General features: G+C 47.1%; 2 protein-coding genes across 5 annotated transcripts in view; both read right to left on the reverse strand.

Moving 5' to 3' along the window:
* Window positions 1-5: 5 nt before the first annotated feature.
* tbk1 (TANK-binding kinase 1) lies at window positions 6-9,994 on the reverse strand. 3 transcript variants are annotated; one of them, XM_046378776.1, is made up of 21 exons: window positions 9,870-9,994; window positions 8,716-8,822; window positions 7,542-7,682; window positions 7,282-7,411; window positions 6,924-7,105; window positions 6,431-6,591; window positions 6,247-6,357; window positions 5,934-6,113; window positions 5,273-5,469; window positions 4,977-5,035; window positions 4,716-4,807; window positions 4,366-4,467; window positions 4,191-4,269; window positions 3,842-3,963; window positions 3,686-3,762; window positions 3,109-3,148; window positions 2,602-2,703; window positions 2,380-2,476; window positions 1,982-2,082; window positions 1,538-1,609; window positions 6-1,008 (listed from the first exon to the last, which is right to left on the reverse strand). In XM_046378776.1, the coding sequence occupies exons 2-21, from the start codon at window positions 8,800-8,802 to the stop codon at window positions 969-971; spliced, it is 2,172 nt and encodes a 723-aa protein (XP_046234732.1). In that variant the 5' UTR covers window positions 8,803-8,822; window positions 9,870-9,994; the 3' UTR covers window positions 6-968. The 3 variants fall into 3 exon arrangements, with proteins under 3 accessions (XP_046234732.1, XP_046234731.1, XP_046234733.1); XM_046378775.1 differs by lacking the exon at window positions 9,870-9,994 and adding an exon at window positions 9,608-9,855; XM_046378777.1 differs by lacking the exon at window positions 9,870-9,994 and adding an exon at window positions 9,305-9,579.
* A 1,007-nt stretch (window positions 9,995-11,001) lies between these two features.
* The window catches only part of lrp6 (low density lipoprotein receptor-related protein 6), a 28,199-nt gene continuing 13,895 nt past the window's right edge, over window positions 11,002-25,305 (reverse strand). For both annotated transcript variants that reach the window (XM_046378772.1, XM_046378771.1), the window contains exons 8-23: window positions 24,195-24,411; window positions 23,533-23,822; window positions 22,629-22,855; window positions 22,354-22,538; window positions 21,272-21,598; window positions 20,977-21,179; window positions 20,683-20,894; window positions 19,946-20,136; window positions 18,084-18,293; window positions 17,683-17,808; window positions 17,362-17,598; window positions 17,099-17,209; window positions 16,760-16,990; window positions 16,545-16,681; window positions 16,089-16,186; window positions 11,002-15,183 (exon numbers count right to left, since the gene is read on the reverse strand). In XM_046378772.1, coding sequence (XP_046234728.1) covers window positions 14,880-15,183; window positions 16,089-16,186; window positions 16,545-16,681; window positions 16,760-16,990; window positions 17,099-17,209; window positions 17,362-17,598; window positions 17,683-17,808; window positions 18,084-18,293; window positions 19,946-20,136; window positions 20,683-20,894; window positions 20,977-21,179; window positions 21,272-21,598; window positions 22,354-22,538; window positions 22,629-22,855; window positions 23,533-23,822; window positions 24,195-24,411 — 3,306 coding nt within the window. In that variant the 3' untranslated portion in view covers window positions 11,002-14,879. The remainder of the gene's footprint in view (window positions 15,184-16,088; window positions 16,187-16,544; window positions 16,682-16,759; window positions 16,991-17,098; window positions 17,210-17,361; window positions 17,599-17,682; window positions 17,809-18,083; window positions 18,294-19,945; window positions 20,137-20,682; window positions 20,895-20,976; window positions 21,180-21,271; window positions 21,599-22,353; window positions 22,539-22,628; window positions 22,856-23,532; window positions 23,823-24,194; window positions 24,412-25,305) is intronic.

Here is a 25,305-nt window from a genome sequence, read left to right on the forward strand (position 1 = left end):
AACAAAAGATCCTTAAAAATCCCCATTAACACGTGAAGTGTGTTCTAAATACCCGACAAGTAAACACTGATAATGAACTGAAGCTTCTGAAGTTTCTTCACCTACAAAGGAATCATGATGATTTCTGTTTAAATTTAGCATTATGATATTCCACAGGGATTGATGAATTTATCAGTTTAGTTTTAATTAAGGGAGGAAAAAATATTTGTTAATACTTACAAAATAACATGACAAGAAAACTTACCTCAATTTTAAATTTATTTGAATGGATTAGATTTTATGAATGCATTTTGTTCACTGTTTAACGAGTAAAACAACATTCAGTTCAAAATGATTTTAAAAATCCTCAACATTTTAAGCCTCTCATTTCACTATCAGGTGTCTGCTGTGTTTTCACATGTACTTTAAAGGAACAGTTCACCCCTAAATCAAAAGTACGTTGGTTCCTCCTTTGCCCTGTAGAGCAGCTCATCCATCCGGACAGTTCTGGTCTGAGCTGCAGAGTTCTAAAGGTGTCCAGATGGCACAAAGGAACTACTTTCTTTGTGTATCACCGCGCACAAGCAAGAGTGTGTCTATTCGCACCTTCTGTGCAGTGATACACTAAGAAAATAGTTCCTTTGTGCCGTCTGATTCCATCATACTGTAGAGAAAGCAGGCGTGTCTACAGCGGACAAGACAAAACTCCACCACAGCAGAGGAAACGAGTTTGGTTTTGATTTAGGGGGTGAACTGTCCCTTTAATGATTGTTGCCTGAGCTCCTTCACTTGTCATCAGGTGAAACCTTCTGAAAGCGTTTCTGCTGCAGTCGGTACGTCAACACGTCGGTGACCGGATCCCGCCGACTGGTCTGATCCGATCCGAATGAAGAACCGTTCATACAAAAAGCTTCGTCTTACAGTCTCACGTTATTTACAAGATAAACACAGAGTATTTACAGGAAGCTTCGGGGGACAAACGCCGAGTCTTAACCCCTCAGGCCTCCGTCCAGCGTCAGAGTCCCGAATCTGAAGGAGACACAGTCGCATGTCTGTTTAATGTCTGTGCATATAGTAAAGGAGCAGTTCAACATTTCTGAACACTGACGAAAAGGTGAATATCAGGACAAGGTTAGCCTAGCTTAGCACAAGGACAGGAAGCAGGGGGCAACTGCTAATCTGGACAGAACTGATTATTTATTGATCACCAAACTTTGGTTCGGTGAGGCCACGACTGAATTACTTAGCACCTGTCTATTAGACATGATCAATCTGTAACTGATAACAGGCTATGTACCCCAGTCCTTTAAAGCAGCTGTAGTCAAACCTCTCCTTTAAAAACACATACTTGATCTACAGGTTTTAAGCAACTATAGACCAATATCTAACCTTCCATTTGTGAATTGGCGCAATATAAATAAACTGAATTGAATTGAATCTGTGCCTTCACTCACAAAGACAGACTTCACTCGTTACAGCAGCGAAACACTCGTCAACGTACGGCACGTGCAGCCTAGCTTCCTGTCTTTGTGCTAAGCTAGGCTAACCATGGATTTACCTCTCTAAGAAGTGGTTGTTCTCAGCCAGCTCCTTGACGACTCCCTCCATCTCCTCCTTCAGCTTCTTCATCCTGAGAAACCACACGCAGTCACTGAAGTAAATCTGAAGTACTTGTACCCCACTGGAGTCTCTTCTTTTCATGCCTTTTTCTGCTGCACTCCATCTGAGTACTCGCACTACTTTTTAAAATCTGATGTTTTGTTATGAATCAAACAGTTTGTGTAAGTACAGCTGAAACCGTCAGACAGTTAAGCTGAAAGTACTTTAACTGATTATACTTCTATACTTTACTACCAACAGGTTCAGTGCAGGACTTTTACTCGTCATGCAGTATTTTTACAGTGTGGTATTGCTACTTTTGAATGACAAAAGTGTCATGTGATCAGGAAACGAATAATTTGATTTGTTGCTGTATGTGATGATGATGATGATGAAGGCTCACCCCAGCGTCATCTCCACCAGTGTGTTCTGACTCAAGTAGGCCTGAGACTTCATCCCACTGGACACCAGAGGAAGAACCTTCTGAGGCAGCTGTTCCTGCAGCTGGAGACACACACACACACACACACACACACACTCAAGCGTTTGTGATTCAACTCCCTCTCTGATTGGTTGTTGTGATGTTTTGAATTTACAAAGGTTTTATGGCTTCATGTAATAAACGTGCTGCTGCTGCGTCATGTCACACACCTGTCTGTCCGCCAGGTGTGCTTTAGACAACACTCAGTGTGATTTCAGGTTGTCAGAGACACTTTTGTACTCGCATCAAGTGGATGTGACGCTGGTCTCAGCTCAGCTGACAGGAACATCTGACATGACTGTGTGTGTGTGTGTGTTTACCTTGATAGCTCGCTCCATCAGCATGGTCACCTCCTTCTCGATGCTGATCAGCTGACCGGACAGACTGAGCAGCTGCTTCCTCACGTGATGAACCTTCCTGAAAACACAAAGATGATGAAGCTTTAACACGCTGAGCTCAAACTGTCGTGTCACTAAGCGACAGGCAGGCGACGCCCACTTCCTGTGTGTGAGGACACGGGAGGGAGATGAGCTGTAGTGTACCTCATCCACTCTTCACTCTTGGAGATGAAGAGCCGATATTTCATGGCACACTCCTCTGTGAACAAAGATCTGGCTTTACTGGCATGAAGGACCAACTTCTGTCTGTCAGAGAAACACACACACACACACACACACACACACACACAGGTGAGGACCTGACACTGAGGGAGACCAGACAGAAAACAGCACTGATGTTCTGCCCCCTGCAGGCACAACTCAGTAACTACACACACTGAAGCCAAACTGTAAAACATTAATATTACAACATTACAAGACGTCTTTTATGGATTTTGTTTATTTCCACCTAAAAACTGCAGACATACTGCACTCTGGGTAATGTTCACGAATCCTGAAAGTGCAGTATCACCAACAACGTGCTCTCAGCTCTCGGGTCCAACTATTTCAAGTCATTTTGACCAAATGTGTAGTTACTGTGTTTTGCCTCTGGGGGGCAGCACTGCTGTCAGTGACGTGTGATAAAAACTGCTGTTTGTTCTCTTGACTTACTTGTCAAATTTATGGATCTGTTCTTCGTTGTACGGCAGACCTGAGGACAGAGTGTAAACCATGAATGAGTGCTAACGAGACTGTTGGCGTGACGTCTGTCTAATTACACAATCTGATGCTTCAACAGGTTTATGACAAAATACAACTTTCTCTTTAAAATGGACCGAAACTGTAATCAGCAAATGGTGGCCTGCTGACATACTAAACCAAGATTGTAAACATTTCAATTACACACAGAGTCTCTGCAAAGGCAGTGACTGTCTGTCTGTCTCTCTGCCTGCCTGCCTGTCTGTCTGCCTGCCTGCCTGTCTCTCTGTCTGCCTGTCTGTCTCTCTGTCTGCCTGCCTGTCTGCCTCTCTGCCTGCCTGTCTGTCTCTCTGTCTGCCTGCCTGCCTGCCTGTCTCTCTGTCTGCCTGTCTGTCTCTCTGCCTGCCTGCTTGTCTGTCTCTCTGCCTGTCTCTCTGTCTGCCTGTCTGTCTCTCTGCCTGTCTCTCTGTCTGCCTGTCTGTCTCTCTGTCTGCCTGCCTGTCTCTCTGTCTGCCTGCCTGCCTGCCTGTCTGTCTGTGTGGTCACTCACGTCTCTCTGCTTTGTCCTTCTTGAACTGTTGGTAGATGGCGGTGATGGCGTCCAGCAGCACTTTGATTTTCTCCACACTGCAGAGACAACCACACACTGACAGACTGCATCATACTACACATTACTACGTGTGAACACACACGCACAGAGCCTTACTTCCTGTCCTCGGGGTGTGTCCCCACTTGCTGTGTCCAGGTGTCGGTCAGCAGGCCTCCTGGGATGAATTTGGCCTTGACGTCTTGTGTTGTTCGTTCAATGGGCTCCAAAGAGCCTGAGATCTGCACACACAGCAGAGTGTAACATGAGCACACTCCAACACACACCTCACACACCTCACACACCGCAGCAGTCAGCTGCAGGCCACCGACCACACCGAGACGAACCAGACCTCACACATAAGGACACGTCTCTAAAACCCAGGACGGCTCGGTGACCGCAGAGTGACCGCACACAGCGGCCTCGGCAACATCCGTGATGTCGGAGAAGAAATAAAGCGAGCGCTCACTCTGAGAATTTTCTTGTGCATGTCTGAGATCTCGTCGTATTCTGAGGACAGCATGTTGGCCTGCATCAACACCTCAAACCTGCACGACAGGACAGGAAGTCATGTCCACATGTGGCCCAGAGAAGAGCTGCGAGGTGAGAAGAAACTGAGTGTGTGTGTGTGTGTGTGCGCTCACAGCTGCTCAGTCCTCTCCAGGATCTGAGTGCAGTAGTTGCACAGATGGAAAACCTCAGACTTCTTGTGCAGAATCTCACTGTAGTCCTCCTTCATCAGCTCACTGTGAAGTGAAGAGCACAACACGTCAGCTCCCACCATCGACACACTCGTCCTGTACTGACCGCACTCACGTCTTTCTTTTATGTTTGCTTTGACTCAGTGAAACAAGACTCTTTTTCCACCTCATGCACACAAACAAAGACAGCAGCAAACAGGAAGTGAGCTAAATCGAAACAAATCTGCTCACTGGGTCTTCGAGTCGAGACAAACCCAAGCAGATGTTTTCCCTTTGAGCCGATGTGAACTTACATCAGTCCTCGAACTCCTTTCCGCACCAGTTCCTGATAAACCAGCAGAGACTCGGAGGTTTTCCACAAATGTCCGACATCACCTGCAAACGTCTGAACAACAACAGGATGTCAGCAGGTGAAGTCTGAGGCTAACGAATAAAACACGTCATTCTCTGTTTTACGGGCTGTTTGCGTCATTTCAACCAGTCGGTTCCCTTTAAGGCAGACTAAACCGGAGGCCAAAGGGTTCGTGGCCCTCCTGATTGCGTCACATCAGTACCTTTGCGTAGCTGGCGTCCAGGTCGAGATCGTAGCGAGGCTGAACTTTAGGAGGACTGGCTGTGAGGACAAAAGAGACAGACAGCTGAGCACGGCTCGCCCAGCTTCACTGCTCGTACTGAGAACTGATTTAAGATATTTTTCAGGAGCTGCAGAGACACACAGCAGGAAGTCACTTTCTAAAACCCTAAACCTTAAAGCGGCCTGGAATTCAAATCAAAACCCGTTGACTGAGCCTGTTTCTGACTGAACATGAAGATTATAAGGAAGCAGATTAAAAAACAGGAAATGACCTACGGTCTTCAAAGATGAGTCCCACGGTGGCGACAGACTCGCGGCTCACGAGCATGATGGGATTGTCTCTGGAGGTTTTGGGGAAGGTCTTGGCCTGGCGGTTGGCGTCCAGAGCGAGGCGGCGGCCCTCGTACAGCAGCTCCTGGTTGTGCAGCGGGATGCTGCTCCTGCGGGACAACAGCTCCTGGAACAGCGCCGCCCTGTGGAGACATGAAGGACAGCAGCTTTCAGATACACAGTGAACAACTTCAACACAAAGAGCTAATCCAGCTCAGGTTCAGGTCTGACTCCAACCCAGTTCAGGCTGGGAGTGGCTCTGGTCCCCATATTGCCTCATGATAAGAAGACAGTAGAGATTTTAATTAGAATTTAATCGTGTGACCAACAAACATTCGATTCATCGTTTTTTTCAGAATAAAGTCAACATATTTGGAGCATAAAATTCACATATTTTCAAAATAAAGTCCTAATCGAGTCGTGTGGATGACCTGAGGTTTGATGTGAAACCCGCTGCGCGATGTCGTAGTGACATGAGCAGCAGACACGTTTGGAGGCAGCAGAGTCTGAGAAACTTGTACAGCCTCCAAACGCGTTAATATTTCCTCTTTGACTGAGCGACAGGAAATGACTTTAAGGAAAGAAACGTCGTGACTTCCTGTCTTACGTGTTGTACTCGTGGATGTAGACGTGGTGCAGCGTGGCCTGCTGCAGGCTGAACACGTAGACGACGGTGCGGTGCAGAATGTCGTTGGTCTCGGCGAAGAACTGGTCGAAGCCCCAGCACTTCTCCTGATCGGCCTCGAGGATGTTGGCGAGGACCGGAGTCAGGAGGCTCTGAAGACCCCTGAAACACGAGACACGTTTGTGCTCCCCTCAGGGTGAACCGTAACGACTTTGGCCCTGAGCCGCTGAAGTTCCCTCAGCTCTACGCTCTTATCAGATGTTGGAATACAGGCTGCTCAGGAAATGTGTCTTACTTGGACAGACTGCAGGACACCGGCATCTCCGTGCTCCACTCAATCTTGCCATTCTCACACTTCTGGTGGCCGGAGATCGTCCCAGAGGGCTTCTCTGTGATGATTTTATACCTGAGGCAAACAAAGAGCTCAGTCAGCCTAACGCTTCAAAGCTTTCTCCTTAAGATTGGCCTCCTGCTCTTACATGACTTCTTTGTTCCTGCGCGGCCCTTCAAACGGTCTGAACGGGAGGCTGCCGGTGGCGGCGTGGTAGAACGTGACCCCGATGCTCCACAGATCCACCGTGGCTCCATATTTCTTCTGGTGATCTTTTCTCAGCACGGCTCGCTCGTACATGTCAGGATGCTGCACAGGAAACACGTGAAGAAGAATCTACAGGTCAGCAGGACATTCAAGACGTCATTGTTGACAGTTAACAGACTCATGTCGGTGACGTTGATGACGTCGGTGATGTCAGTGATGTGGATGATGTGGATGATGTCGGTGATGTGGATGATGTCTGTGATGTCAGTGATGTGGATGATGTCAGTGATGTGGATGATGTCAGTGATGTGGATGATGTCAGTGATGTCGATAACAGACACTACAGACAACATGTCTTCTCTCCTCACCAGGTGTGTGTTTCCCCCTCACCAGGTGTGTGTTTCCCCCTCACCAGGTGTGTGTTTCCCCCTCACCAGGTATTCCTCTGTGCCGTACAGAGACACAAACTGCTCGTCGTCCTCCAGCTCTCTGGCTGCTCCGAAGTCTGTCAGTTTATAGACAGAACGTCCGTCCTCGCCGATCACCCGCATGATGTTTCCAGGTTTGATGTCCCGGTGAACAATACCGTACTCTCTTAGGTGGTTCATACCTGCCACTGAGGACACAACAGCCAATCAGAGAACGCCTCCGAGTCACCATCTCTCTGACAGCAGCTCAGTGTCCGTCATTAATGAGTGAAAAGAAAACTCCTGAGTCGATGGGCTCATTCTGATTGGAACTGCAAATCTGATCTTACTTCATCTACCGGGATGCGATCAAACCGTCCCTCACCCACATCGTGCAGAACTATGAGGAACTCGTCCTCAGGAAGTCCGTAAGCGTTGGACGACTCCTCTAAAACCGTGTAGAGACTTCCACAGGGACAGTACTCCATCACCAGGACCTTGTGCCGGGTGTTGGACTGAGGGGAGGAAGAGGAAGACGTTAGAGAAGTGTGACGGGACGACCTGAACCTAAAAACAGTTTGAATTCAGTCAACTAAAGCTCTGAGGAAAAGTGCTCAGTGACATGTGAATCAGTCAGTTACTGACCTCCTCCTCCACAGCGAACAGTTTGACGATGTTCTTGTGGTTGAGTTTCTTCAGCACCTCAAACTCTCTCATCTGGACGTCGAGCGGCCTCAGAAAACTCAGGTTGTTAAACACTTTGACTGCGTACAGGTCGCCAGTTTTCTACAGCAGAAGAACGTGTGATTAGACCTCCACGCTTTCTAAACGTGCTGCTTGATTGGACAGAAAATGTGTTTCTGATACTGAACTCAGACATCAGAAATATTCATTTCAAGTTAATCGTTTTTCAGCGGCTTCCTGACATTCTGTGTAAGTTCCAAAGGAAACAAATGAAATAAATCTGTACACTTGCTAAGTCACAGCACAAACCCTTTGTGATCAGACTCACTAAGCAGAATCGACCTGACAGACCTGAGACGCTTAACGAGACACAAGATCCCAAACTCAAACAGACGATCAGGTTCAGACGGATCCTCAGACTTAAAAGATTCAGGTCTCAAGGTCTGGGAAATTCCCCTCGGTGCAGACAACAGCCTGAAGCTTTTATCGGATCCACTATAAACACAAAGTCTGATCTGTGAGGTGGAGAACAAACTGCATTCAGGTACAGAGGAGACACGGGACGCCTTTCTCCTTCACACGTAAACACAATCAGCTGCTGCTTCGGCCCGTCCTCTGGTCCTCGAGGAGGCTTTTACTGGGCTGCAGCAGCCCTGTTTGCTCACTGGTCAGCTGATGTGGCGACAGGGCGACAGGGCGACAGGAAACAGGAAACAGCTTCACCGCAGGAATAACAGAGCCAACATCTGCTGCACGAGTTGATGTGAGTTTGATCTGAACGAACGTCAGCGTGCTCACATATGAACTTTCCACTCATTTCTTTAGCACATGCTTCCTGTCTATTAGACTATTATTGGTTTTGTGTTACAGTTGTATTTCATTCCACTTTATTTTGTACTATTTGTTTGTCAGATTCATTTGCAGTTTTCTGATTCTCAGCCATGGAACATTCATCAACATTCAAGTCTTTGAACGAGTCACAACACGAGCTCCAGTCAGTTTGTCTTCAAACTGGAGTTTCTCCCCTCTGAGCACAGCTCAGATGCTCTGTGTAACGACTAGCTGCCTGCTCTGCAGTGGGCTGGGACTCACCTGAGCTGCCAGCGGCTCAGGTGAGTCTGGTGTTGGTTCGTACCTTGTGTCTGCCGCGGTAAACGTTGGCCGTTGCTCCCTGACCCAGCAGGTCTGAGATGAGCCACAGGTAGTTGGTGGTGCTCTGCATCCTGGGGGCTGCACGTGATCCTGAAAGCACACGAACAACTGAACAATCAGACGGCAACTGAACTGGTCGACCGACGTAATCAATAACCCAACAAGCAACGGGGCTGCGGATCAAACCTGCCTCAAAAGCCGATCTGACCGCTTGGCTTGTTAACGCAGTCTTTGATCCTAATAGAAACACGTTTCATTCTAAACGTCAGGTCTTATTTCACTACAATTCTATATTAAACGTTTAATAAAAAACACGAATATCCAATCAGCAGCATTAAACGTGGACAGGATTTATAGAATCTGTCAATTTTACATGATTTTTTGTTATTTTGTTACGATATTTTAGTTCTTCTGTTTTAGTTCCTACAATTTTTCCAGGGATTACTTTGTAAACTCAAGTCAAATGCAGTAACAGCAGTGATGATCCAGGGCTACAGATGAAAACCAAAAACTCAAAAGAAGTAAAACCACAAAGTTGAACCTGTACGTGTAACCTCTACGTCACTGCGCACCCGTGACGTTGCGGTCTGCAGGTGGGAAATTCCCGTCTCGGGCCTCAAACTACAGAAACCTGCTGATAGAAATCACCTTGACGTGACGATGATACAGCAGATTATTGACATCGATGAGTGTATCGGACCCTGCGGCTGCTGTGTAACATCCAGCCGCCATCACCCACCAACACATCGAAATATGTCCACCAGCGCAGCTTTAGTGACGAGCCAATACTGACACCAGCTAACATTAGCCCACAACTAACGTGCTGCAAAACAGAGGGTCGAATTACTCCTGACTGTCGGATTGATGTCACTAACCGGTCAGTTTGGGTGTGTGTGAACTGGTATCTGTTATATTTTCACTTTCCATCGGCGGACATGGGCGCTGACCGCCACAGAAATCGGAACTGAACGCGATGATTTAAACCTGCGTCGTGTTCCAAGCTAACCGTTTAAAGAGCGACGGAACACCGGGTCCGACAGCTAACACGGCGAGCTACAAACCTGTGGCAGCGAATAAAGTATTACCGCGGGTTTTATTGTATAATACTGATCCTATTTATTTTGTTTATTTCCTCACCCTTCGTTATGCGGCCGAATCCTCTTCTTCCGTTGTTCCCTGGTCATGTGGTAGAAGCCCTCCAATCAGCGGACCTGAGCGAGGCAAAAGGGCGTGGGGTAGAATTAGCGTAATACTTAGAATTGCAGCGGCATATCGACAATATGCATCTCCCATTAAGCTATCGATAGATACATAAAAAAACAATTCTCAATCTTTTGATTTTTTTTCCAGGCGATTCTTCTAGCATCGTACTACCCGTGGCCACGTGCGTTATTAATGAAATAACAGCTGATATTGCCGGGGCAAGAGGGGCCAAATGCGAATTGTGCTCACTTCCGGCTGCTGGCAGTTATTACGGTAGCTGCAAACCGCTGCGAGTTTTTTTTTTCATGACCAGGCCTGTAAGATACTTACATGAAGTAACTGTTACATTTATTTAAGTTTAAAGTTTACAGCTCTTAAAAATAAGAGAAACCTTTCATTTAGATTTTTTTTCTTAAAGTGATTTTTTATTATTATTATTTTTAATTTAAGTTACTTTATTAATCCCAAGCTGGGAAAAAGCTGGGACTTCTCTGCATTTAACCCATCACTGATCGAAACACACACACATGCAACATGCAGTGAAACACACACAGGAGCAGTGGGCAGCATCAAGCACCCGGGGAGCATATTGGGGGTTAAGTGCCTTGCTCAAGGGCACATCAGCCGGCTAATGGGGGGTGGGGACATCATCACTCCACCACACTCAAATTTTTCCTGCTTGTCCAGTGAGTAGAGGTTGGCTTTTAATTGTAATTAATCTGTTTGCTTTCTTAATTTATGGGGAGTTTCTGTTTAGTTTGTTTCCTGGATGTTGTGAAGAGAAATCTGAAGCGGTTTAGTACGTAATGCACTCTCCTTCAGTTGTAATTTCATGTTGGTTCAGACTGAGGATATAATGCTTAAATTTTATGTGAAATTCTGTAAGTAAATGTAAAGGTAAATGTTATCACAAAATCAAGATTCACAGAAACTGTTTCCATCTTTGTAAAAATAAGATTTGAATGTTATCTGGTTGTGACATCATTAATGTGGTTTGTGGTAGTTCTGATGGAACGAATACACTCCCTCTCAGCCAAATATCAACGAGCACACATACACACACACATTCGATTTAAAAGTTCACTCACTTTATATTTAACAAAAAGAAAAAAAAATGAGTTACAACAGCTTATGGTGGCAGCTGGATGGGCTGTACAGGTCCATCTGGTTTACAGGTAAAGCAGTCATCGTATAAAAACGGAGAGTTAGTGGAAATTAAAGAACACGACAAACCAAATGTTGGTCATCTCCACAAACGTCCTCATAAAGCACCATGAGAGCAAAACAGATGAAGGACAACATTTCAAGAAAAAAAAGACAACACAAACTTCTGTTTTCCTGTTGAACCTCCGAGAAAACCTGGAGACAAAAGTGCTTTTTTTAAAAACAAAAGGACCTTTCAAACTTTTTACTTTTCTACTTTCCTTAACCTTTCCAACCACTTTCGTCACAATCTGAACAAAGTCTCCGTTTCACACTGAGGCGTCGTGTCCACACTCGGAGCCAACAGGAACGCCAGCGGGAATCGAACCCACAACCCATCCGCACCGACTGACGCCCGTCTGTAACTCCGAGCTGGACATCCAATGACAAACTTGGCTTCTTTTGCTCCCAGTTTCTAGAATATTTAGTGTTAAATGAAGGCATCAGAAAACATTTTGGATTAATAGGAAAAGACTTAAAGGAATACCCAGTCCTACAAATCAGACATTAGTGTTCATATTATTTCAGTTTCCTAATTTACACCCTCATAACTTAATCAGTACCCTTTGATTTTTTTGGTTCCCTCACATTATTAATTTGTACCCTTAAAATGTTAAATCAAGTCTCAAATAACTGGATTTATTTCCTAAATGAACAAGTGTGTCACTTTGAATCCCTTTGAGGTTTGATTAGCTTTTTGCCTGAAATAAATGTGCCAACAGCTTTCTGTGCTCCTGCAGATGTTATCCAGTTCATAAAGACTCATAAAGAGAGGACGCAAAGGGAACCGTCGTTCAGACCGTGGAAAACTGAACACATTACTGATCCAAGGGAGCAAATGAGGTAAACTGAGGGCAGGAAGAAAATAAAAATCAGCAGAAAGAGGAAACAATTTACCAAACAAGTTCCCCGACACCAAGTAGACCATAAAACCGGATTTAGGTCAGAAGTCTTCTCTTCACCAAGTCAGTCATCTTCTTCTAAACACACAAAGCAAACATCCACCTTCACACAACTTTCCTCCAGCTGCACGACAACAAAGAAGTTTTGTACCAGAAATCATCCAACAAAGTAAAAGTCGTGTAAAGTGCAGTTTGAGAATGAGAACGTCTCCAAAAAATGAGGCCTGAAACACACCTGGATGTGTGAAGTGATTGTACCACGGACAGATGTGGACAGATGTGGACAGATGCTAAGGAGGCATGGAGGCACCAGGGAGCCAAAAACACAAAGCCTGCTGGGCTTCATCGCTTTCTGTTCAGATAAATGAGACCTGTTTGGTTGTTCCTCCCTTGTGCCTGACAAATCGGTCTACAGACTCGTCCACAGTCCATAAAGGTAATTGATTTTTTTATATTTTGGATGCACAAAAATATATTTTGTGCAAACAGCTTCCAATATCAAGTTATCTCGTGTGTCTCCGTCGAACACGACGAGCGCCGTCACAATCTGTGCTTCCGTACCAAAACTCGGCGCCGTTCAGCTCAGTTGCGTCGTCACCGATATCCATCACTGCACTGAGGAAGTGACAGATTAATGTCCCAAAATCGGAATTTTTTGTTTTGAATGAGTAAAGAACAGAAACATGACGACATCATGATGAGGTTGAGTTTGTTTGCGGAGGGAAGGCGGACTGAAAACCAGAGGGATTCTCTCAGTGAAAGTAAAAAGTTTTTGTGCTTTCAGTGTTGCAAAGGAGGACTTCAAACGTTAAGAGCCAACCGACACCATGACGCCGTTGAACTGATGTGTAAAGCATTAAGATTGTCAGATTCATGCTGGTGTTACTTCTCTCTTCAGAGGCTCAACAACAAACCGAGCGTTTGACAACGAGGAGGAGGAGACGACGCGCCTCCGACGGTCACACAAACAAGTCGGTCTTGAAAAATAGATTTCTGGTGGTGACGAGAAGCACAAAGACAAGAACAGACTGACAGATAAAAACAGATGGCTGACGAGCGTCAAGGCAACAGGCCTCATCTTCCTCTTCTGGTCCCAACGTTTCTGCCTCCACTTTGTCTCGAAAAGATTTTGGCACAACAGTCCTTCAAACACCAGATCCACTCTACAGACACGAAAACCTGGATATGTTCTTCGATTTGACTGATCTGAGATTGTCGCCGTACGTTTGGAGTGATATTCTGTAGAAAAATATAATGAGGCAATATAAAAAAAGACGGAATGAAAAGTACTGCAAGAGTTCAATGGATAGATTTACAATGATTTTCTATATAGCTTATAAATACGTTATCTACACAATATGTGGTACAAAAATACTATAAAGCATTTAGTGGGCACTGGATTTCCTTTGTGTTTTTCTTCCTCAAAGTAACATCAACACCAGAAATAAAAAAAAAAAAGGACTTGGAGACGTGGAACTGGTCAGGCACGAGATCGTGTTCTCGGTGGGAAACGCTGCTGCTTCCTCCACGAGGATTCAAAACCACCGAGTCAAAAGACGAGAAGTTGGAGGAGTCGTGATGAACGTGTCGGCGCTGCAGCTTTGGGTCGTCTCACTTACAAACACAGAAAATGTCAAACACAAGCGTACGTTTTGGTTTAAATCCCGTCCAGCCTCATGGATGAGAGTCACGTTACATCGGCCGTCAACATGCAGTGGAAAAATAAAGTTTGAGCGTTTTTGTACGGAGGCCCAGAAGGGACATGAGGTAAAAAGTTGTTTGGTTTCTAATGCGCAACACAGAGTTTCTAATAAGCACTCAAGATGATCGAGTATCAGGTCCAACAGTCTGCAATCTGAGGATGATTTCTTTTTTCAGACTGCTGATAAAATAACTGAAAATAGTTTTCCATAACCGCAGATTTATATTCTGTCATAAAAATCTGAATCTGAAGAGAAACTAAAGTTACCATGTAAGCGTAGTGGAGTAAAAAGTCACAAAAAGTACAAGTGCCTAAAAACTGTATGGAGTAAAATGTACTTTAGCTTTTACTTCTAATTTTCTCTGCAGATGCATATCAGTTATTGGTCTCTGATTAGTAATAATCAATCTATCACTCATAACCACGACATGTAAAAACAAAGAACCCAAAAGAGGTCAACTGTCTGAAGCGAGCACCAGAAACATTTTGCTCATGTCCCCTCAGGGCCCCCGTAGCACTTAGTCAGAGTGGCTCTTGTTTTGATTGGCTGATAATAAATATGTGCCTCACGGCGTTATTGCTTCAGAGATCACATGACTCACATCCACGAGAGACACGATCCCACGAACCGTTTCACAAACGAGGAGGTAAAATCAAAGACCCGGTACCGCTCCCGATCCAGTTTACATGGTAACTACTGACAAGATGGCCGCCGGGAGCTCTTCTCTTCTCCACCGGACTCCTCCTGGAGCTGCTGATGTTTGTCCAATTTGGCATCAGATAAGTTCAAACGTCCCGCTGTTCAGTTTGCATCGTGTGCTTTTTGTCCTTCAGCCTCGTTTTCTCCTGCTTTAAGGCAACTTATATTTGTGATGATTTTAATAAAACCTTTTCTTAAAAAATGTACAAATTTCTTAATACAAACCTCTATGGCATATCAGTAAACACTGTATAGAAAATATATAAATATGCTTTTCTCTTTTTCAATGTACAAATGTTCTGCAGCTCCTGTTTCTCTTTTGTTTTCCTTTTTTTTGTCTCCTGTCTCAGCAGTCTCTCTTTCCCATTTTTAACCTCATTTATGCACAATTGCTATTTACAGTGAGGGGGCGGAGCTGTGGGGTCGGGGGGTGGGGCTCACGAGGAGTCCGTGCAGGGCGACGGCGGCGGCGGGTACAGGTGGTGAGAGTAGCTGCGCTCGGTGTAAGGCGACGGCGGGCAGCTCTCACAGTTCTCCTCCGCCGACAGGTACTGGCTGCGGGGCGTCGGCGGCGGAGGGAAAGGCTCCGAGTCATAGTTGAGGTCGCTGGTGTAGCCCTTGGCGGCTGCGGAGCTGGTCTTGAGCGGCACCCGTCGTCCCGGCGTGTAGTCGCTGTCACACACGTCGGTGCTGCAGGGGGTGGTGGGAGGAGCAAAGTGACGGTACGTGTAGGGCCGGTAGCTGAAACACCAGAGAAGAAGAGTCAGGTCCTGCTTACAGAACATTTAAAAAGGCGCAAACTGGTGTCACCTGGTGTGTCCACTGCTCGCCTGCAGGAGGAAACACTCAGAACCTCCCGTCGACAGTCCAACAGAAGGTGTCGACCAGCAGCAGAGCCAGCCAGGCTAGCCGCTTACCTCTGTTTCCAGTCTTTATGCTAAGCTAAGCTACGCTAAGCAGCTGCTGGCTGTAGCTTCACATTACGGTCATGAGAGTGTATCTACCTGTTAAAAACCACAACACGTACTGATGAAACGTTCAAGGTTTCCATAAATACAGCCATGACATTTCAACATGTCACGAGTAACACAGGAACACAAGCTTAGCTTAGCTTAGCATAAAGACTGGAAACACGTGGAAACAGGCAGAGGGGCTCCCAGCAGAGGGAATAAACTCCAGCCTGCTGGTCAACACGTTACATTTAGTTTCATCTGTTTCATTCTGGATAAAAGCAAAAGATGTTTTCTTCCTGTCCGATCATCTCACTTGTTCTTCCATCCTGAGGGGACTAGGTGTTCCCAGATCAGTCCAGTATCACCAGAAACGTCCAGAACCACATTCCTCTGGTGGAGAGGCGTCGCACACAGAGAGATTCATGTCGGACAAACCGTTTCCACGGGAAGCGAAACAGAATTTCACTTTCTCTACACAAACGCAACATCTGGTCGCACATGAAGAAGTCGTGGAGATTTCAAAGCAAACAGAAAGCAGCTCTGTGTACACTGAGGGCTTCTCCTAAGTGTTCACATGTGCTGCAGCCACAACACGGCACACTGTGAGCTGCAGCCCGATTACGTTTCCAAACCAGATCCAGGACTCCACTTTTCTACCAAACACACAACATGGAGGAGGAGGAGCTGAGGTACCTGTAGGATCTGTGTGTCGACGGGCTGTTGGAGGAATAACCAAACTCCACGGTGTACTGAGAGCGGACCGTAGCAGGAGACGGAGGAGGGTTCAGGATCTGTCGAACAACACAAAGAGACGCTTCAGTTTCACTCTGATCACAGGCTCATCTCGTCCGTTTAACATCGTCATTAACTGCTGTCAACTCAGTCTTAATGATTAAAATGCTGGGTCAGCAGATAGCAGTTAGCTGCAGCAGCACTCATCCTGCCAGACAAACAGCATGAAGTCCAGACAAAGTAAGTCAGACGATCCAGAGGTAAACGTGTCTCACGGGATTAAAACGACTTTCAGGAACATTTTGTACATCACACTGGCAGAAACATGAATGTGTTGTCGATAAAGCTGAGTTTTGAATGGACATATCTACTTTGTTGAAATCGCAGGATCATTTGATGCAAAAAGCGGACTCTCACCGGGGGGAAGTAGGTTCCCTTGGTGCTGGACGAGCTGCTGGACGACGCTCCGGTCACGTGGGCGCGGTCATACGGAGGCCCGCTGCTCCCGCCCATGATGCTGAGGGAGCCAATCACAGACTTGCCTCTGGACATACCTGAGGACAGGAAACAAACATCAGCATCGCGTTCGTAAAGATGACACATGGGATGACGATCGGCACGCTGCGTCCCACCTGGCAGCGAGCTGGACAACGAGCTCGGGTGCGGCACGTATCCCAGCGGCACCGACGACGGCCCGTGAACCACAAAGTCGTTGGTGACCGTCTCGCCGTCGTCCTTCATCTGCGGACAGAGGACGCGCTGACACACAAAGTAAACGGCGCCCACCACGAACAACGCCATGACCACGCCCACGATGGAGCCGATGGTGTTGTTGGGTGGAGGAGGCGGCTCCTCTGTCGGATCTGAAGAAGAATAAGAAGAGCGACTTCAAACACAACTATGAAATCACAAAAACACAAGAGAGACTAATAAACAACAAATCTGGACGTGTGGTCGGCGTGTGGACTCACAGCAGCCGATCTCGTCCGAGTTGTCTGTGCAGTCCATGTTGTGGTCGCACTTCTTGTGCTTGCCGATGCACTGACCGTTAGAGCACGTGAACTGATCAGGAGGACATCGCACTGCGGGACGAAGAGGACACCACGACACCAAATCAGGACCCTCGCAGTGACTAAACACATCAGTTTCAGCTGATGTTTCAGCTTTCATCAGATCAAACACGATGACGGGATCAGCACGGCCTCAGATAATCAGCACCACAGGTGAGTCTTACCTTCACACTTGTTCTCGTCCGAGCGGTCCTGGCAGTTTATCTCCCCGTTGCAGCGCAGGCTCAGGTCGATGCACTGCCGGCTGTCGCACTGGAACTCGGACTCGGAGCAGACGGGACAGTCCTCCTCGTCGCTGCTGTCGTCACACTCGGGGTAACCGTCGCACCTCCACGCCTGAGGGATGCAGTCCACCTCACCTGACGTGCAGGAGAACTGCTCTGGGGAGCAGGTGGGGGGCTCTGGGACACACACACACACACAGCGACAGTCAGGCTCACCTGTAAAACCAGGAACAGTTCATTTAGTGGCTAGACAAGTCTCACCTCCACAGGACAGCTCGTCCGGCAGCAGCACCAGGTGGACGGGACACGAGCAACGAGTCGTGCCGTCTCCCTTCACGATGCATATGTGGGAGCAGCCACCGTTGTCCCAGGTGCACGGGTGTTTACCTGCAGGGAGAGGACGCTCAGGTAAATAACAACACCAACCAAGAAAACAAGGCTGCACTTCTGGTGGGTCTTTCATTTTCCTGATTTTCTTTTCTCGCTGCGTTAAAAGTTAAACGTTAACTTCATGACATTTATTTCTTTTGAAATATGATGTCCTGGACACACGTTTGGATTTGAAAACGCAAGTGTTTAATAATAACAACATGAAACTTCTTATTTAAGAACAAAAAAGCAATAAGAACAAAACACTGAGACCAAAACTCTGCAGGACTCACTGTACTCCCTCATGTCCAGCTCGTGCACGGCGTGGATGTCGCTCAGGTAGGCGATGCGAGCCTGAATCTTAGTGCGTCCCTCCCTTGTTGTTTTGTCGATGCGCTCAATCATCTGCTGCTGCTTGTCGATCCAGTACAGGTGGTTCCCGAATACCGTCAGGCCCACCGGCTGCAGGATGTTGGAGTCAGCGATCACAACCCGATTGGCTCCTGAATTTAAATAAATAAAATGAAAAAACGGGGAAAAAAACAAGGTTGTAGGGCAAAAAACTTCAGGAACAAAGGGAACAAAATGGGTGAGAAACTGAGGGGTGAGGCAGGAGGGGAGGCAGGAGGAGTGGACAGCGATACGACAGATGAATCACTACACATCACTGATAAACATGCTGCTGTTGGTTCAGTAGAAGAGTGTGACTCTAAAAGACTCAAAGGTTGGACTGACACTCCAGTCCATTTAAATCTTTGTTTTTTAAATGGAATTCTGAATGTTAAACCAGCATATGAAACAACTACAAAAACAGAGAAAAGCTTCGTGCTGCCAACATCTGATCACGGTTTACTGGTTTCTGTTAATGGTCCTGGTGTTCTTACTGGATGTGAACTTAAAGCAGTGAAAATGGAACTGACGGTGGCCGAAGCTGCACGCCTGACGTTAATGAGGCTTCAGCAGCCTGAGTCCACTGCATCAAAATGTCTGAGGTGTGATGAGGGCACAGACACAAACACTGAACTGATCACTGATCAGTCAGATTCTGCTCCCATCTCGCCCTGAGCCCGTCTGACCTCGTCACACCGCTTTGTTGTGGTCTCCAGGCAGCGACTACCTCCAGAAGCTGCTCTCAACGGGAACATCCTGATGGGGGCGCCACCTGCCTCTGCAGGCGTTCAGGCTACCACATTAAAGTGATCCTGCAGCAGAAACCTGAAGACGAGCTCAGGAACAGGACTTGCTGTGAGCACATGGTTTACATTCCTGTCGGCCTGCATGGAGCTCCGGAGGATAACAAGAATGTGCTGAGCTCAGAGATGACAAGTTTCCTTCATCTGCTCTGTTCACATGTTTTATACTGACAGACAGACAGACAGGCAGACAGACCGACAGACAGACAGGTATGGGCTGCAGTCTGTCAGCATGAAGACAGTAAAAATATGTCCAGTACACTGATATATGTAAAGATGGTCCACATGAGAGTTCATCCAAAAACCTCTGGACGCCCCCTGGTGGCTGGCTGCAGTACAGCTCAAAAGCTCCTCCCCCTCCATGCTAGCAGATGGGACATGAGCCAAACTAAAAACTCAAAGTACACGTCAGATAAATTTTCTCAAAACATGTTTTCTGTCAGTTGAGGTCATTCTTATCACGCTGATGTTTGTTCAAGCGTTCAAGTTTTACTGCCTTATTAACTTTTTGGCTGAAGTCCAAAAACTTTTCAGAGCAGTTTAGAGTCGTACTTGTTTAGAGTCGTCTGTTAATTTTAACTTGGAAAAAACCAAAAACGTCTGCATGTGCGTCAGTAATTTGCGCTTCAGACGAAAACGAAAGTTAATCATGCAAATTCAGTACAGTTATTGTTTTCTGTCCAAGAGTCACCAGCAGATGCTTCGCTCAGCATAAAAACTGTTTCCTGTCACTCAGAGAGGAAATGAAGAAGAGAAGAGGGAACATTTCATTTGACAAATGTAAAACAAAGTCTGTGACAAGTGACACAATTTACTGGAGTTGTTTATTGTATCGAGTATTTCGAAGAGAATCTCTGCCTTTACTGAGAATGCGCGCAATCCTGTCTGATGAACTACCTTCTGAAAGTGTACTCCTCTGGGCCTCCTGGGCCCTGAGGTGAAACTGAACTGTTCGGACTCACCGGAAAGGTCACTGCTTTCGATGCGTCGCAGGTCCGAATCGACCCAGAACAGCTTCCCGACCTCGTTATCAATGGCAAGAGCGACGGGTTTCCCCAAACCACTGAAGAACAAAACCTCACGCTCAGTACCGTCCAGCGCCGCACGCTCGATCCTCGGAGAGCGCTCCAGCAGGTTGGTAAAGTACATGTACCTGCAAGACAACGAGGAGGGAAGCACAGTTTTTAATTCATTCAGCTCAGCAGGACAGCTGAAGCTGCTGCGTTTCTGATGTTTGTTTGTGGCGTGTTTTCCTCTCTGAAGGAACCAGAACATCTGCAGACTTCATTTGTTGGCCACACAATGACCCAGAGATTACTGCGCCAACCCCGACCCAAAGGAAACCCTGCAATTATGGCTCCAAACAAGCTACGGCGGCCTTACAGAGCTTCACGAGTCCGAGAGAATAAACAACAAGAACAAATTACTGTGTGATTACAAACAAGACGCAGACGCTGGAGAACAGAGATACAAACTCAATGCTCCTACACTACTTCAGTCCTGTGAGGCGTCAGAGCGATAGGCGGCCTTGACTTCAACACTGCCACTAAGCTTAATAAGAGATGCAAAGTTAATGTTGCTAAACAAATCATTTTGCGGTCAGACATTAACCGCAGACCGGAGGCTGCAGGTTACTGTATCTGTGTGGAAGCAGAAAGCAGTGACTGGTGTGACTTTGTGGGACTGCGAGGACTCTGACCCTCTCTCCGGGTTGACCACGATGGCTCTGGGTTTGTCGTGTTCTCCCCTCAGCACCACGCCCACTCTGCTGCCGTCCGTCCGGGTGACATTGATGACATTGGTGACCTCGCTGGTCCAGTAGATGAAGCGGCTGTAGATGTCGATGCTCAGGTCGTAAAGCTGCAAACCCTGACTGGGTCCGCTCACAGAGCTCGACACCACCGTCATGCTCTGTCAGGACGACAATGCAGACGGTTTAGTTGTCACTAACTTAACAGGAAGCAGGTCTGCTTTTGGACACGCGGTTCTTTACCTGGTTACCGTCCTCCTGAGCGCGGCGGATGACGTTCTGCTTGGAGTCGATCCAATACAGATGTTTGTCCAGCGGGTCGTAGTCAATGGCTCGGACGTTCCTCAGGCTGTGGATGGGCAGGATGATGTCCGGACTCTGCTGCTCGTCGATCACCATACGGTTGATGGCCGTCTTCTGACTGAACAGCAGGAAGGAAGTGGGAGCTGAAAGAAAAATAGGAACACATGATCAAGAAAAGTCAAGTATACACAGTGAAACCTGTCGTGTGTTTGAGACAGCTGTCACGGCATCTCACCGCTGCAGGTCTTGTTGTCGTAGTTAAGGGAGAAGTGGGCGGGGCATCCGCAGACGAAGCTACTGACGGGGACGGCGAGGCACAGGTGGGAACAGTGTCCGTTGGTGGAGGCGCAGGCGTTCCAGCCGCCCTGTCTGGACGAGTGGAACACCAGGATGTCCATGACGTAGTCCAGGTGGCCTTGGATGACAGTGCGGTTCTGACCGCTGGTCTTGTTAGCTCGCTCGATGCTGCGCTGGCTCCAGTCGGTCCAGTAAATGTAGTCCTGGTACTGGGTGAGTCCGAAAGGGTGTGGGAGGTCATCAGCTATCACCTCACGGTCCTGACCTGCAGAAGTAAAGATCAGCAGGAATGATGAGACGATGAAAACACAAAGAAAAACAAAATTTAATGTTAATATCTGAAAACAATTTCAGAAAGACAACACAGTAAAAAAAAATCATTTCATTCACTGCTTATAAGAAGTTCATATACACAATCAGACTAATACATTGATGAAAGCTAAAAGGTCAGTTCTGATTGACCAAAATGAATAGAAGCTGAACTAAAGGCAGGCGTGAAAGTGAACACTGCATTCACAAAAAAAAGCTGAGAAAATAAAAAGGAAGTTTAGTGCAGCAGAAATCTGCCCTGTGAGGGTTATTTTCTGTCCTCGTTCTGTGCCAAGATTGAGGCCATTTTCCTGCACACAAAATTGGTGGTGTTGTAAGAGCAGTGAGTGTGTGCGCTGAGCCTCCAGTCTAATAACAGTATCGTTTCTGTGAGGAATATTTCTGTCCTGCTTTATGTCCACCGGCGTGCTGAGAGGGAACACTTCAGGACAAAACTCAGAGCAGAGCAGCTTTTGTTTCAGCAGCACTTTGAAGTTTCCAGCCATAAATATAAGACAAGAGCGAGCAGCTAATGTATTTCTTCTGTCATCTGATACCAACACAAAGCTCTGGCATGTGCAGAGAGCAGGAAAACACGACCACAGGCCTCCAGATGGTTTTACACAGAGAAGAATCCTCACTCAAATCTGATTTTTCAAATCGATGGTGAGAGGGAGACAAAAGGAAGACATTTGTCCTCCTGGAACTCACCGAGCATGTTGGACGATTCGATGAGTGTGGTGTCAAGGTCGGTCCAGTAGAGCCGGCGCTCTGCGTAGTCAATGGTGAGTCCGTTGGCTCGACCCACGTCGGCCACCAGAGTGATGCGACCCGTCCCGTCCATCGCAGCTCGGTCGATCTTTGGCTTCCCGCCCCACTCGGTCCAGTACATGTACCTGCAGAGGACCAACACAAACAGCAGTTTGATTTAGGACGCAGTTCAGATCCGTCCTCTCTGTGGTTCACATGGTTTTGGGTTTCCTTACCCTTCAGCGGGATCCAGAGCCAGAGCTCGTGGGCTGTCCAGATCCTTCCAGACCAGGACCTGCCGGTGCTGCCCATCCAGTTTGGCCACCTCGATGCGGTTGGTGCCGGTGTCGGCCCAGTACAGGTTCTTCCCCAGCCAGTCCACCGCCATCCCCTCTGGGTAGTCCAGGCCGAACTCCACCACATGCTCCAGGGCGCTGCCGTTCATGAAGGCCCGACTGATGGTCTGCAAGTGGAGAACAAAAAAAACGCTCAGGCGGACAGCCGTGGCCTAGAGGGATGAGAAGCAGCTTGTGAACGGAGGGTCACCGATTCAATTCCACACATGGCAGCCCACTGCTCCTGTGTGTTTCACTGCATGTTGCATGTGTATGTGTGTGTGTTTCAATCAGTGATGGGTCAAATGCAGAAATTTCCCAGCTTGGGATTAATAAAGTATAATAAAAAAAAGAAAAAAAAAGTGATGAGTGCATCGGGGGTACCTGCACCCACCCGACCTGTAAGAGCCAATCCGCACCACCCAAACAACATACCGTACGCGCTAATCAAACGTCTGAACTGGACACGAACTGTGTGACGAGAACTGAGCTCAACGTTGCAGCAGTGTTACATGAATGTTAGATGGAACTTTAAATGTCGTGTTTAGAGTCAAACCAGCAACCAGTTAGTCTCTCCATACGGTCTGACTTTCTGTCTGCAGCTCTCAGCTCCAAGCTCATTGGTTCCTTCAAAAACATCTCACAGGTATACAGCGTCATGTTTAAATCAGCTGCTCACTAAGGAAGGAAACAGTGCATGTTTTGAGGGCCCTTTTCAGAGGCAGATTCATCTACATTAGGTGCTCTAGTGAGTATTTGTGGGAGCAGGACAGACACACACACACACACACACACACACACACACCTTCAGGGTGATGTCGGTCCAGTAGATGCGGTTGTCAGTGACATCGAAGTCGAGTGCCGAGGCCTCCTTGACGCCGGTGAGCGGGATGGCCACGTTATTGTTGTTGGTCTCCAGGGAGATGCGGCGGATGTCGGTGTGGCGGGAGAAGAGCAGGAAGGCCTCTGGGACGATGCAGGTCTGCATGTCGGCGATGAGTTCGAGGCCGATGGGACATCCACACTGCACACCCTGCGGCTTGTAGAGGCAGAGGTGACTACAGCCACCGTTATTCTCTGCACACGGGTTTGTACCTGCGGAGGGTGGGGTCACAGGTGAGTCAGGGATCGTTTGACTTCAGTACGCTGGATTAGTAATCCTGACTCGGCTGACCCTCTCTGTCTGTACATTGTCCTTTTTGTTGCATTTGTTTTGTTAGTGTTGCTGGCACAAGGGTCTGGACTAAGACCAGCAGGCAGCTTCCACTCTTATGCTAAGCTAACCCATTCTAAGCTAAAAGTAGCTTCTGACTGTTTCATTTTAGGGAGTTGGTGATCAGCACTTGGCACAATGTGCTTAAATTATCTTGAATTAATATTTATTTAAAGGTTCTGTTGTGTCAAAGACCCACAGCTGAAGAGGACCTGGGACTGTGTCATGGGTGGTCTTCGGGACTCTGCACTCACCGAAGGCCTTGTGGACATGAGTGGCCTTGAGGCCCATGAGGTCGGGCAGCTGGTCGATGATGAACTCCCTCTCCGCCGTGTGTTTGTGGACGCGTTCGATGCTGCGACGCTGCCAATCGGTCCAGTAGATGAAGTCACCCAGCAGAGTGAAACCGAAGATATGAGGAAGTTTGTCCTCTACCAGCACCCGACGCCCGGTCCCGTCCATGTTCATCACCTGAAAGACAGACAGACAGGAAGACAGCAGTGTACGTCAGACTGCACAGTGAAGACCCAGGTGAGATGAAGGCCTGAGCAGCTGTTTCTGTCCCTGTTTATGAATCTAAATCACATTCTTCACCCTGTTTTTACCACTTAAAACAATTCTCTTTATTACTGTAACAGTCAACACATTAGAACAGTTCCAGTGTCTCTTCAGTGGCCTCATTTTCAATTAAACTTACTGTATTCAAGTATACCGGACTGCAATGACAACCTAATTTCCCCTCGGGGATCAATAAAGTCATCTATCTAGTCATCAAAAGTTCTATTTTGACCATCGATTAATCAAAAAAATCAAAAAATCCACGGCCCAAAGTGACGTCTTAAAATCGCTTCCTTTGTCCAAAACATGTTCAGTCAGAGGACACCGTGTAAGATGCCTATGCAGACTGGAACGTCACGACTTGTCCCTGACCGTTCCCGTCCAGGATTTACAGCCTCCATCATATCATATAAATTACAGAACAATAACAATAATAATGCAATCAGAGGAGACTCAGCACGCGAGGAGGACTCTGGGGGGCGTGGAAACCAAAGATGTGATTTGCATTTTCAAATCATAACAGTCCAATTACATTTTCAGACTGAACTATAAACAGACATTTCATGTTCCAGTCCAGACTCATGCACACCCTTGAGTGTTCAAATAACTCCGCTGCTGAATAACAGCGAGGTCAAAAGGACAAACTTAATTTATTGACCGGATCCTGCCATTGACTGTATGTAAAGATGGACGACATGAGAGTAAAGTGAAGCTAAAACATCTGGATGGCCCCCTGCTGGCTGGCTGCGGTACAGCTCATAAAGATGGGACGGGAGCACAAAAGCTTTTGAAAATGACCGCTCTACA

Source organism: Scatophagus argus, chromosome 22 (assembly GCF_020382885.2).
Source record: "Scatophagus argus isolate fScaArg1 chromosome 22, fScaArg1.pri, whole genome shotgun sequence".
Lineage (NCBI taxonomy): Eukaryota > Metazoa > Chordata > Actinopteri > Scatophagidae > Scatophagus > Scatophagus argus.

Coding starts and splice junctions, on each gene's coding strand:
- tbk1 (XM_046378775.1), bottom strand. CDS start 9,659: ATGGAAAGTGAAAATATAACAGATACCAGTTCACACACACCCAAACTG. Junction 4,270..4,365: donor CTGGAGAGGACTGAGCAGCT/GTGAGCGCACAC, acceptor CCTGTCGTGCAG/GTTTGAGGTGTTGATGCAGG. Junction 1,009..1,537: donor AACAACCACTTCTTAGAGAG/GTAAATCCATGG, acceptor TGTCTCCTTCAG/ATTCGGGACTCTGACGCTGG.